We start from the raw sequence: 12,356 nt of genomic DNA on the forward strand, positions 1-12,356 counted from the left end.
CTGAGATCCCTTTGCATCTCCTTCTGAAATCCCCTCCCCTAGAATGAGAAATGCAGGGGGGCAAGAGGGAGTTTATGAGGGGATGCTGTAGAGGGTGCGTGAGGGAATTGGGAGGGGCAAGAGAGTGAGGACATGCCTATGTTAGACTCAGCAAGTCCAGGAGAGATTTTTGGGAGGTTCTGGTACAGAGTTGAGAAAGCGGCACAATTTAGAGGGGTGTGTGGTCTTTCTGGCAGATGTCTCTTATCTTATTGAAGCTTCAGCTCGGAGCTTGGCCCCACTGGTGGCTGATTATCACTTGCCCTGCTTAAGGAATTAGGCAGCAGATTCTGCTTCCAAGGCACATATAGCTAGGTTTTCTTTTAAGGGAAGGCTCATCTTTGAATGCGGACCTGGATAAGCTTGTTAGGGACTTGGGTGAGTTTAAGTCCCCCAGGCTACAGGAGGATAAGCCTAGTGGTTCTTCTTGGGTTGATCCAGCTAGAAGTCACTTCTGAGAGTCTAGGTATTAGCACCTTGGGAAAGCTTCAGTGTCCTAACATAACCAGCATTTCATGAAGGCTCCGTCCTTTGAAGGAGCTAGAAGAAGCAGCAAGGTTGGGAACTCCAGTGGCTGTACTTTGAGTTCCCAATGAAAATTTGGGAACACAGATGCTGTGAGCGCTGATAGGCCTTCAGTTGGCTGTGTTTAACCAGAACTGAGTCTGTTACTTCAGATCATTGCGTCCTGGACATTGTCAAAAATGAATACACCCTGGAATTTTCCTATCCTATCTCGGATGCCTTTATGGTGTCCCCTAGTTCCGTTCAGAAGGGGGTGGCTGTTCGGTTCACCCTGGTCCATCTTCGTCAGGGGTAGTTATTCTGGTTCCAGTGTTGTAAATCCCCAAGAAGGAAAGCACATTTTGTTCCATCTTGGTCTTGAAACAGGTCAACAGAGTATTGAGGGTCACTCATTTACAAACGGAAATACTGAATTCAGTCATGCTGGCAGTGAGGCAAGGAGAGGTGTTTTTTTGTTTGTTTGTTTGTTTGTTTTTACTTTCTTGGACCTAATGGAGGCCTATTATATTTCCATCAGGAAGGAGCATCAGAAATTTTTTGTTTTGCAGTCTGGGGGTGGGGGTGGGGTAATTTTCAGTTCTGCATGTTGCCGTTTGGTCTGGCTACAGCACCTTGAATCTTCTCAAAGTTAATGGAAGTGATGACAGAAGCTGTATACAAGAGTGAATTTTGGGGCATCCAAATATGGATGGTTGACTGATCCAGGCAAAGACAGAAGCGGAGAGCCGAATTGCCACCTCCAGAATAATACAGCTGTTATAGGAGTTTGGCTGGGTGGTGAACTTTGCCAAGAGCCAGCTAGGGCCCATTCTGTCCTTGAAATTCCTGGGGGGCCCACTTCATTATGAAGGAGGGTTGTGTATACATGATGGTGGAAAGAATTCAGAAGCGTCAGAATCTAGTGCACACTGATTTCTGTTTGGAGACCTAGGGTATGGGACTACCTGCGGGTCCTGGAATCCATGGCAGTAGCCTTTGACATGGTGCCTTGAACAAAAGCTCACATAAGACTATTGCAGAGGTATCTGCTGCTAAGAAGGTTCCCCCTGAGTCACAGACCTATTCCATAAGGCTTTTCCTGCCAGCAGAAACCAAGTCCAACTTAGCTTGGTGGCTAGTGGCAAAGAATCTGGATTTGGGGTGGACTCAAAGATTTCATCTTGGATAATAGTCACATCCAATGCCAGTTTGTCTGTCTAGGGAGCACACTGGTGAGGGTGCATGCCCCAGGGAACTTGGAGTTCTCTGGTGTCCAAATGGTCTATCAATCAGTTGGAAACAAGGGCCTTAAGAAATGTGTTGCAAAATTTTGCTCCACTTCTACAGGGACAAGCTATCTGAATAGTCTTCCTTAGTGGTTTAAGGTACTTGCAGACTTTTCGTCTGCCCACATAGTTCTGAAAATTGCCCTGTGTATAGTGTAAGCAGTGTACCATTTTGGTGGACTTTGTTTGAATTGCCTCTACTTTTATCAATGACTTTTGGTAGATGTGGTCTTAAGAACTGGAAGCAGTACTCAACATTGACATTTCACTGTATACGATGCAATATACCACATTATATATTATATATTTCAGTGTAGCCAGCTTGGAACCAACAGGCTACAAATCCCCAGAAAGTACCTGGGTCAATGTCAGCAGATTCGTGGTGGCTGGGTATCATTCAGCAACACCACAGGGACCTAGGCAGGCAGACGTTCATGCAGCAGACTTACTAGTGTTGGTAGCTGTTTAAATTATTACAGAACTTCATAGTAAGATACAGGCGCAGAGGAGAGCTGAGTGATGAATTAAGCATGCAAATTTATCTGCTCACCTACCCAAGATAAAGGCGAACAAAAGAGGAAGAAGACAAAAAATGACTTTAGGAAGGAACGATATCTGACTAGCGGTTGGATATTGTTTTTATGACTAGCAATTGGATTATATCCTTAGCAGTGGAGCTTGGAATAACCTGGTCTTTATCTGCCCTGTCTTACTATGCTATTGTGTTGTTCTACCATGGAGAATGACGAAAGTCAAAATGCTTTCCAAAGTGGTCTAGTGACCATGAAGGCTTTGAAGTGCAAATTATGAAGTAAATGTTCAGAGGGGATATAGCTGGATAGCTACCATGTTAGCTGGCTAGATCTCTCAGGTGAAAATTGCCACCCAAGAGTGGCTAAAACTACATATATGCTTTCACAATGTGCATATTTGTAGCCATTAAAAGGAGGCATTGCTGGGAATATGTTAAGGTCTGGGAAATAAAAATATATTGTCAAATGTACGCACAAAGCTTTACTTCCATTCCTCTGCCCACGCAAATAGCAGGTGCAAGTTATGTGTGTAACTTTGAGCCTGCATAAGTGTAAAGCAAATTTTCAAATATGGATTTATTTATCCTTATATTCCACAATTCCCACTATAATTTGTTTAAAATGGAGAATAATAAACATGTTATCAAAAATCAACAAATACAACAAAAGCAATTCAAATTATATATACAAAGTTAACAGTTTAAAAACCCAAAATACAGTAACGATCCGGTATAGACAAAAGTGGCTGTATGGTTTTCCTAGCAGTGTAAGTCTCTGTAAGGATTCCCTGCAGATTGCATGTTACAACGCTGCCTTCCTATCTTGCACCTGACTGGCTTACTGAAAAAGGTCTCCTGTAGGAAACATTTTCATCTAAAGAAACAAAAAGGACTTGAGTTTTTATGCATCTCTCTGCATCGCCTGTTCTTCTTTCCTTTTCTTCTGTGTTGCAGCAACAAACGTTGCTCCTGGAGAAATTTTGTTCAAATCCAACATTTTGCTTATGATATTTAAAAAAAAAATTGGATACTCTCTCAAAATAATGAATTTAAAGTATACTATAGAACACCTGTCTTTCTCAGAGATGCAGTATTTTTTAAGTTCATGATGCAGAATTTTCCCAAGCGCACAGTTATTAGTACATCATAACCAGAGCTCCTGTTTTTTGGGGGATTTTAATTTGGTACACTGGGGAGCCCAAGAGGAGATCTGAGTTGCTGAAAATGCCAAATCCTTGCAGTTTCCAATACTTGTGCCAACACAGTAGTGTCCTTGTTTGTTGCTTCAGATACTAGTAGCAAGAAGTCAGTGCTGCTGGCAACTCAGAGTTCCTTTGCCGACTCCATGAATTACCAAATAAAATCCAGAAGCCCTAACCGTAAAGCTTTAAACTACTCCACCTTCATTTTGCACTCTATCCTCTGCTCATCTCTCCTTCCCTCCACCACATACGCACACACACATAAGCGCACGCTCTGTTTCTCTCTCTCCATCCCTAGCTCATCCCCACTAGTTTGTTAACCCTACATACTCTTTCCCTCCAGTCAACAGGTCCTCCCTGTTCCTCCCTCCCCCACCCAGCCAGCTTGCCTCCCAGCTAGCCAATCCCCTCCTGCCTTGTTCTACTGTTCGCAGTCTCTCTCGTGTCACTTCTGGAACAGCTGATGCCTTCTGGCACCTTACAGCTCTGAGTACAAGCCATGCAGCACCTGTACATTTGTGCTGGTCTTGCCGTCTCAGTCTCGAGAGACCTGCAGAAGAGTACAGGCATCATATGATTAGAAACTAATGAAAGTTGTGTGGTGCTGGAAAACATCAGCTGTTCCAAAAGCAGCGAGGAAGAGACTAATCAGAGAAAAGGGGAGAGGACCAGCTTGGGGGTGGCAGAAGAAAGTATGGGGATCAGAGGGACCATCCAAATTCTGTAGGTGTGGAAAATTCTGTACAGAATTCCCCAGGTAGCAAAACCTGCAAAGTAAAGTGACGGGATTAGACCTAGATCCTGATGAACTGCAGCTCAGTTTTTGTCATGGTTATAAAACATATCTGAGTCATTTCCATTTTACAAATACAGAGAATGTCCCTTTAAAACATTTTACATGTAGGGATGAGTGGAATTTTGGTCAGCAAACAAGTTGTAGGTGATACCTTTTCATTGAACTAACTTCTAAGAGCTATGCCTTTTTGTCAGATCAATACAGCATGAGCTGTGGAATCTCATATACAAGTGAATTACTGGTCTGTTATCTATTATCAGAACCTTGTGATCTGAAACTAAATATAAATAAATTACAACATTGCCAAGTATCAAGGACTTTGTTTTTAATCAGATCAATTTTCGTGGCATATTTTTTTTTGTGGGTTGCAATCCAATATAGAGGAGGTATCCAGAAGTACTCACATTTGTACCTGCCTTTCTTTGATCGTGATTCAAGATTTGGCCGTCCTCTGCTTGAATACTGACCACAGTTCGCAATGTGTGGTATAGTTTCATGGGAAATCTTTGAGCGAGAAAGTATAACAAAACTATTTCTCTGTTTCAAGCTTTAGTTTTGTCTATTTTTTTTTTTTCTTTTTAGTATGCACTGGAACGGCTAAAGGTCATGTGTGAAGAGGCTCTATGTAGTAATCTCTCAGTAGAAAATGTTGCTGACATTCTTATTCTCGCAGATTTGCACTGTGCGGAGCAGCTGAAAGCACAAGCAATAGATTTTATCAACAGGTAAGGGTGGTGTATTTTGTGGATCATTTTTTTAAACAACCTGTGAATGAATTATGCATAAATCTGATTTTATATGTATGAATGCTGTAATTCTTTAACCACAGATGCAGTGTCCTTAGACAACTTGGGTGTAAAGACGGGAAAAACTGGAACAGCAAGTAAGTAGAAATGGATTTGGTAGTTCAATTTGTCCCAATTATGCTGTTTACTTAGTGTTCCCAATACACTATATAATCACACCTGGTTAATTCACAATAGTTTGCAAACTTTGTCTTACCTGAATTTGAAAATGCACAAAGTATCCAAGATTTCTAAGACCTATATATGGCTTGTCACTGGAATACATCAGTGTTTCCATGTTGTACGGTTAACCTTAACAAAAATTAACCAGGGCAAATTACAGTTGGATGAGAGAATTGACTATAGAGTAAACCCACCTAAAAATGGAGGAAACTCAACAATTTTAAATTTCCCATCAACCAAATCCATGTCTGCTGTTAAATTCATGCTTGTACTTGGATGAATAAGTGAAGAACACTGTGCAGTGTTTTAGCTGGCTTACTCTGTGTAAGGGGAATATGTCTAATTTATCCAAATTATTTAAGAGTGAAGCAGTTTATGGCTTGCTTGTTGGGAATTACAAGCAGTTAACATTCAGTTAAAATGTCATTTTTTGCAACAACTGTATATTTAGGATTAGCTTGCTACTCTAAAAACTTTAAAGGTTACAAATTGGGATGCATTTAATATGAAAATTCTTTGTGTTATCTCCCATGCTGTTTGCAATGTTTCTATTGCCATGCCAAACCCTGTGTTAGGGACTAGTTTAGCAAGGGCTCAAGGAATCCCATGCTTTTGTTTTAGGCACCGTCATTTTTTTTTTTTTTTTGTCGCTTTCAGTTTTTTTTTTTTCTTCATATATAAGTTGTTACCGTTGCTTCAGTTACTTGTGTTTGGGGGAATGGAGGTAATGGTAGGGCTGGTAACTTTTAAACAGCTGCACGGGTGCACATGTACGTGTGTATGCCGGCTTGCACCAAAAGACACTGCCAGATTAGAACACATACACGCATGATTTGAAATAGGCTGTATGCGCAGACCATACCCCGCTCTTTTTTTTTTTTTTTGCAGTGTTTAACTTGTGTGCATACCGGGAGATAACGTTTGTACTCGGGCACCTTGTAATATCCACGCAGCGTGCATTGGCTTGGACGTACTTGCATATCTCCCGGTGTTTGTATGCGCTAGGCTTTTAAAATTTGCCTTTTAAGCATTTTTTCCATGCACTCACCAATAAAAACTGTAATCATCTCTATATCTTCCCCCTTACATTGAAATGAATCACCTCGTTGCTGTTTTATCCACCAGCAGCATGTTTTTCAAAAAATGAGTTTGCATCCTGTTTTGTTTTTTAATCTGAAGGTTTTAGTGTCCAGTCAGACTTTGTTTAGACATAATATTGATTAGGATTTGAGGCTTCCAAACAGGAGGCTTAAGTTCAGTTACTGATCCTTCCTAGGATAGTTGGGTACTGGGAAGACTGCTCAACTAGTGTTCTTAGTCCTTGATGTAAAGAGAATCGAGGGCTGTTCCAGTGGCCAGTAAAACCATAGCACTGGAAATGTGATTCTAAAGTTAGCATCCTCCTCCTCCTGTCCACAAATAGTTGCTTGGACCAGTAAGGGATTTGGGAGAACTTGAATGCTTGAGAACATACATGATGGCTTTCTAATGCAAGCTAAGTGGAAAGGAGAGAAGAGCAAGGCCTTGCAGGGAAGCAAATTCATAATGGGCAAGTTTTTTTAATTGTGAAAATATAGTATTATGGAACTATTTCTATTTCTACCCTGCTTTTCTCAGGGACTCAAAGCAGTTTACAATCTAAGATACCCTTTTTGCTGTAATCCTCTTTGAGTCCCTGGGGAAAGCAGTGGCTTATACTTTATAACCATGGACTACTTCCTTTTCTACATTCTGCGTTCAAGTGTTTCTTGCATTTTGTGATGTCATTCTTTGCATTATTATGACTGAAAAGTAAGGCCTGGTCAGCATGATGCCTCTCATTGCTTTCTTTTCAGTCAAGCAACAGATATAATGGAAACAGCAGGCTGGAAGTCCATGATCCACTCCCATCCCCATTTGGTCGCAGAAGCCTTTCGAGCACTAGCATCTGCACAGTGTCCACAATTTGGTATTCCACGGAAACGACTAAAGCAGTCCTGAAATTCTTCCATGAACTTTACCCACGTTCTAATTGACTTTACCCCTCAATGTTCAGAGGTGTTTTACTACACAAAAGATGCACCAGATTTATTCTTTCTTTTCTGTTATCTGTCCACAGAACAGAAGCTGAAAAAAGCCTATTGTTTGTTCTTCAGATGGATAATCTATGATTTAGTCCTCAGCTTTAAATTAGACAGATTGCTCTCCAACTCACTGAATGGCCTTAAAATTACCTTGAAAGACTCCTCTAGATTGTGTAGTCTGTGTCAATTTTGTTTTTCAAATCGTGCCTTGTCATCTTGACTAGGCTATGCAGGATTGCACTAGCTCCATAATGCAGTAACATTAATACCTGAAGATATTAATCTTTTATTTTTGAAAAAAGAGATCTTCCATTTGAGTTTGCAGAAACAGAGTTGTGGCTCTATGCTAACTGGAAGGTTTACGTTTAACTTTTCATGAAAAGCACTTGAATTTTGAGGCAGTGAGACCCTCCTCCCATCTCCCAGCAGGCCAGATTTTGAGAGGGCAAGCTTATGTTACCCTGTAAGGATGCTGCCATGCTTTTGTGGCAGCAGACAGCTTAGATCATAACTTATTTTTTTGTAGGTGGACAAATATGCAATGGTTGGGCCCAGAAGAAATATATAAATATATGCATTTTGCTTTTTTTTTTTTTTCTTTTTGTATTTTCTTTTATTTTTTTAAGTATGACTCGTGAAAGCTTATTGTATATGTTGACGCTGTCTAATAGAAGAAATACACAGTAAAGGTTTACTTGTGTTTCTGTGTGATCTGCTACTAGTTTACAGCATTTTAAGTTGAAAACTTGGAGTGGCTCAGATGTCATTGTCCAAGAGTATCCAGTGTTCTGCTTCTTACATTGTTTGTTTTATAATTATAAACCCATAATATATGCTCCCTTACCTTTTGACATAGATAAGTTAAAAAAAAGAAATAATGACCAAATGTAAATTATCTGTGGGCCAACCAAACATGACCTTTAAAATATGCACTTTTTATTGTGTAGCTGTTGTAGGCTAGGCAGAACATTCATGTGGTATTGTTTTTTGATGATTTACAAGTAACTGAATGTTAAACTCCCTAAATACATTTTCAAATAGCCAGGCAAGATTATTACTTTTTTTTTTTAATTTCTTATTGGCTGTCATAAAAGCAACAATGGAAAGAAAAATTAAGAGTGAATATTGAAAGCTCTCAACCTGGGTTAATGAGTATTTCTACTTTTGTAGAGAAAAATATGTACATTAATGAGGAAGTGAAACTTGTCAGATGCTTGCAAGAAAGTTAATTTTTCTCTGGCATTTCAGCTAAAAGAGTGTACATGCATTGTGGATGGTATTGAAATTCTGCATAATGTAAAAGTTGAATTCTGTAACCTGTTTCTCATGGGCCAGTTCTTTGCTATAAAATGAATGTTCACTGTAATATCAGCAATTTTAGAATTTGATAACGTTGTTTACAGCAAGAAGAAAGTCTACAGTAGTACATCCAGGGAAAATAAAAATGGTCTTGCCAGTTCCTACATATATTTCATTATAATGGTGATAATATATTGTGTGTCATCTTTGGCAAGATGTACATTTAATGTTTAAAAAAGACTGTGACTCAATATGTATTTTACAAATATAATGTCACATCATGTATGATTGCTTTGTGAAGTTTTTTTTCTACTGCTTTTGCCATGGTCCCCACAACAATATATAATGGGTTTTGCTGCAACTGATGGATTGTAAGCTCGGGTCACTGCAGGGTCTTTTAGCTCGTGTCCTAACAAAGGTGTTTTCAAGCCTGCTTTTTCTGCTTCTATTTTTGTCGAGATGTAGAACTCGTGTTTAGCCTGTTCAGAGAGCTCCCAGCCCTGACAAGCCAGATGTAAAGGAGCTGCATTTGGACAGCCATTCAGTATATTTTGTGCAGCAGTTCTGCATAGGTATTGGGCCAGCCCTTTATCTGTTAGGCAGAGGTAACCAAATCTGTCTGTAGGAAGTCCCTGCTGGTCGACATTTCATAGTATGCACAGTGAATATGCGTGAGACACATTTAAATACAGGAACGGCAGAACATACAGATATCTTATACATATTCATTCCCCATATATTTTACCCTCCTCTGGTACTATATTCATTGTGGTTATCATGAAAACCTGCCTGGCTGGGGGACTTTGAAAGCAGGTTTAGAAACAACTGCAAGTTCTGTAGGCAAAGCAAAATTTAGGTTTTCTGTTAGATCAATATGTTCCAATTTGATTTCTTTACAAGTTTCCACTGCAGTTTTTTTCTAATGGTATGGAATGTGGGATTAAACACAAACTCTGGAATGCGGTGTTCCAAAAAATCCTTTTGAGTCTTTTTCGGTGTAATGATTTTATTCCTGGTGGAAACATTCTTCCATTTAATCTGAATCAAAGTGCAAATTGACTGGTCTATTAGGGTTGACCCTGTTACAAACATCCAAAGCAAACTATCAAGCTAGATCTTTCTATCACAATCGGGCAAACATCTGTTCTATTAAATTTCTAAGCCTCATAAATTGTTAAAGATCTGGAAATATTCATCCTGTGACATTATTTCTCCTGTTGCAAAAAAAAAAAAAAAAAAGGCCAGGCTCAGGGATTATTTAGCTGTCTCCCACAGAAATACACTCCTGTGGATATTGTTACTCTGCAAGATAGAAGCCTAAATAAATGAAGGCCCTTCATTTTTAAGACAAGGTTTTTCATATGAATTGTTCTATGGTTTTGGTTTTGTTACTGATAGGCAACAGTTTGACATCCAAAACCTCCTTTAAATAATTGAAAAAGTGGTAACTGATGGCATTTGCCAAATCAAATGTTTACAGAGAAATGTTTTTATTAAGCATATGTTGAACATGAGTTAAATGAAGGATCTGGCAAGAGATCTTCAAAATGGGATAGAGAGATTACTGTTATTTCCCAAACATGGCTAACCAGTCGTGCAGATTATTCAAATTAGATATCTGTTCTGTACTTAGCAGGGTCTCGTTTGCTGTTGCAGTTTGCAGCATTATTGCACACAGAACGTGACTTGAACATATTGATTAAAAATGTATGTCCATACTTGGTTCTTAAGTGCTTGACATATATAATTTAATGGAGAACGTAAGAATTCTGCTTAGAAGATTTATAAAGCTCTGTAGCACTTTTCTACCAAAACTGTTATGCTGTTTTATATGAAATGTACATTTATAGAGATGATCTCTTTTCAAGTAAGAAGAGCTGCATTCAACAGAATCTTAAAGGTTTGATGTGCTTGTGGTTTTTATTTTTTTATGTATCACATTTTAAATTGTATTAACCCATTATGAAAGGTTTGCAACATTGCAGTATTTTTAAGTGAGTGCAGTCTTTTTTTTTTTTTTTTTTTGCAGAATTATTTTTTGTTTAAAAAAAAATCAGAGGATTTTTATAAAGTATGTTCAGCTTGTGCATATATTCAGTTTCATTTTAGTTCCTAGCATCCTAGCACTTGCCACCAGAATTGCAGCGATCAGTTTTTAGATCTTGTAATTTTGCAATACGCTACAGAAGAAGGTATTAAGCCTCAATACAACTATTTGTCAGCATGAGATAACTTAGCTCTCCAGCATTTGTAGCAGATAAAGGCAGATGCCCCATGTCATCTTTATTAAGTAAGTTTTGATTCCTTAGACTTGTGTACATGTGTACATATGTTTCTGAGGCTGAAAGATTTCTTTATTGAGCTTTAATCCTTTTTTCCTGTGGAATATATTATGGCTTGAAATATTTAAGCATTGTTTCTCTATATTTATGATTTTTATTTTAAACCACCTTCTGAATCAAGAGAGCCCTGCACATATGTGAAATTTTGAGAATTTTTAAAATTTATTTATTGCTGGAATGTTATTAAAGGTTAAATTGGTGCACAGTTTTATATTTAATTTCCTTTTGACCTTTTGAGATGAGAGAATATGAAAGCTTTCTAAACAAGACATTCTGGTCTGCTCAGTTTACTGCATGCTGAAACATAAAAGTGTGCGTTTACTAGCATTTTTGAAAATGTATTAAATATTTACAGTTGTGGCGTCAATGATACCTGCCCTTAATATTAACTAGTGCAGCATTAAAAATGTATTTCCATTGGAATACTAATTATACTGGGAAGGGTTTCCTTGAGGGCCAAGACAGTCTTTCATGGCCAGTGCATATTTCCCATATAGGAAATGGGCACCAGAAAACAAAGCAGATCAGCCACCCTGAGCTGGGGTAACGAGTTTGGCAGCTACTGAGAGCACTGGAGAGAGATTTTCATGTGAAAGAAAAAAAAATGAACTGAACTTTCACAAAACCATCTTTTTGTTCTGCTCCTTTTTCTTTCTCGTCAATGTTGTTTTATGGAAGTTTTAATTGCCAAACAACAACAACCACAAACAAATGTTATTGAATATTTGGCAGTGTGACCTTTTTTATTCTTAGAAAAAAGACCGGGATTGATCAGTTGTGGTTCCAGATAAACTGAACTGAAAATTCCTGGGTATTTTAAACAGTTTTTTTTATACATAGTCTGTAATCTTGTGTATTCACAGGCAAAATTATGCCCCTTAATTGGTTTCATAACTTCTTTAGTTTGTTCTAAATGAAACTTAAATTTGAATCCTATAGTCCTCACTTGTATAGACTTTGTATAGCCTATTCAACTTTCAGTAGTCTTCAAAGAATGTCAAAGACATCATGGGAATTATTTAAGGACTGGATTTAGAGTGAGCACAGTTATGTAAAAATCTTTCATCTCATCCAAGCTCTCATGTGTTGGTGTTCCTGGTCAATTGCTTTTTGTACCTTGTTTGTGCCTTTCAGCATATCAAGTTACAATAAAGTTGTTACTGCAGAAATGTCTTGCAACTTGAATTTTTAGAAATATTTAAGGAGCTTGTTGAGAAAGATGGAATACCACCTCAGTGAGAGAAATGTATATTAATTTCAGTTTGTCCTGACACAGTTATAGTCACACTGATATAAAATAAGTATCACATCTTGGTAGGGTAAGG

At 38.5% G+C, this 12,356-nt stretch overlaps 1 protein-coding gene across 2 annotated transcripts in view; it reads left to right on the forward strand.

The window, feature by feature from the left end:
• SPOPL (speckle type BTB/POZ protein like) overlaps positions 1-9,940 on the forward strand; it is a 93,038-nt gene extending 83,098 nt beyond the window's left edge. Inside the window, exons 9-11 of one of the 2 annotated variants that reach the window (XM_029605402.1) lie at positions 4,942-5,084; positions 5,189-5,242; positions 7,163-9,940. In XM_029605402.1, the coding sequence (XP_029461262.1) occupies positions 4,942-5,084; positions 5,189-5,242; positions 7,163-7,307 (342 nt within the window). In that variant the 3' untranslated portion in view covers positions 7,308-9,940. The remainder of the gene's footprint in view (positions 1-4,941; positions 5,085-5,188; positions 5,243-7,162) is intronic. The other variant, XM_029605403.1, reaches the window with a different exon arrangement.
• Positions 9,941-12,356: the final 2,416 nt, after the last annotated feature.

The sequence above is a fragment of the Rhinatrema bivittatum genome, chromosome 6 (assembly GCF_901001135.1).
Source record: "Rhinatrema bivittatum chromosome 6, aRhiBiv1.1, whole genome shotgun sequence".
Lineage (NCBI taxonomy): Eukaryota > Metazoa > Chordata > Amphibia > Gymnophiona > Rhinatrematidae > Rhinatrema > Rhinatrema bivittatum.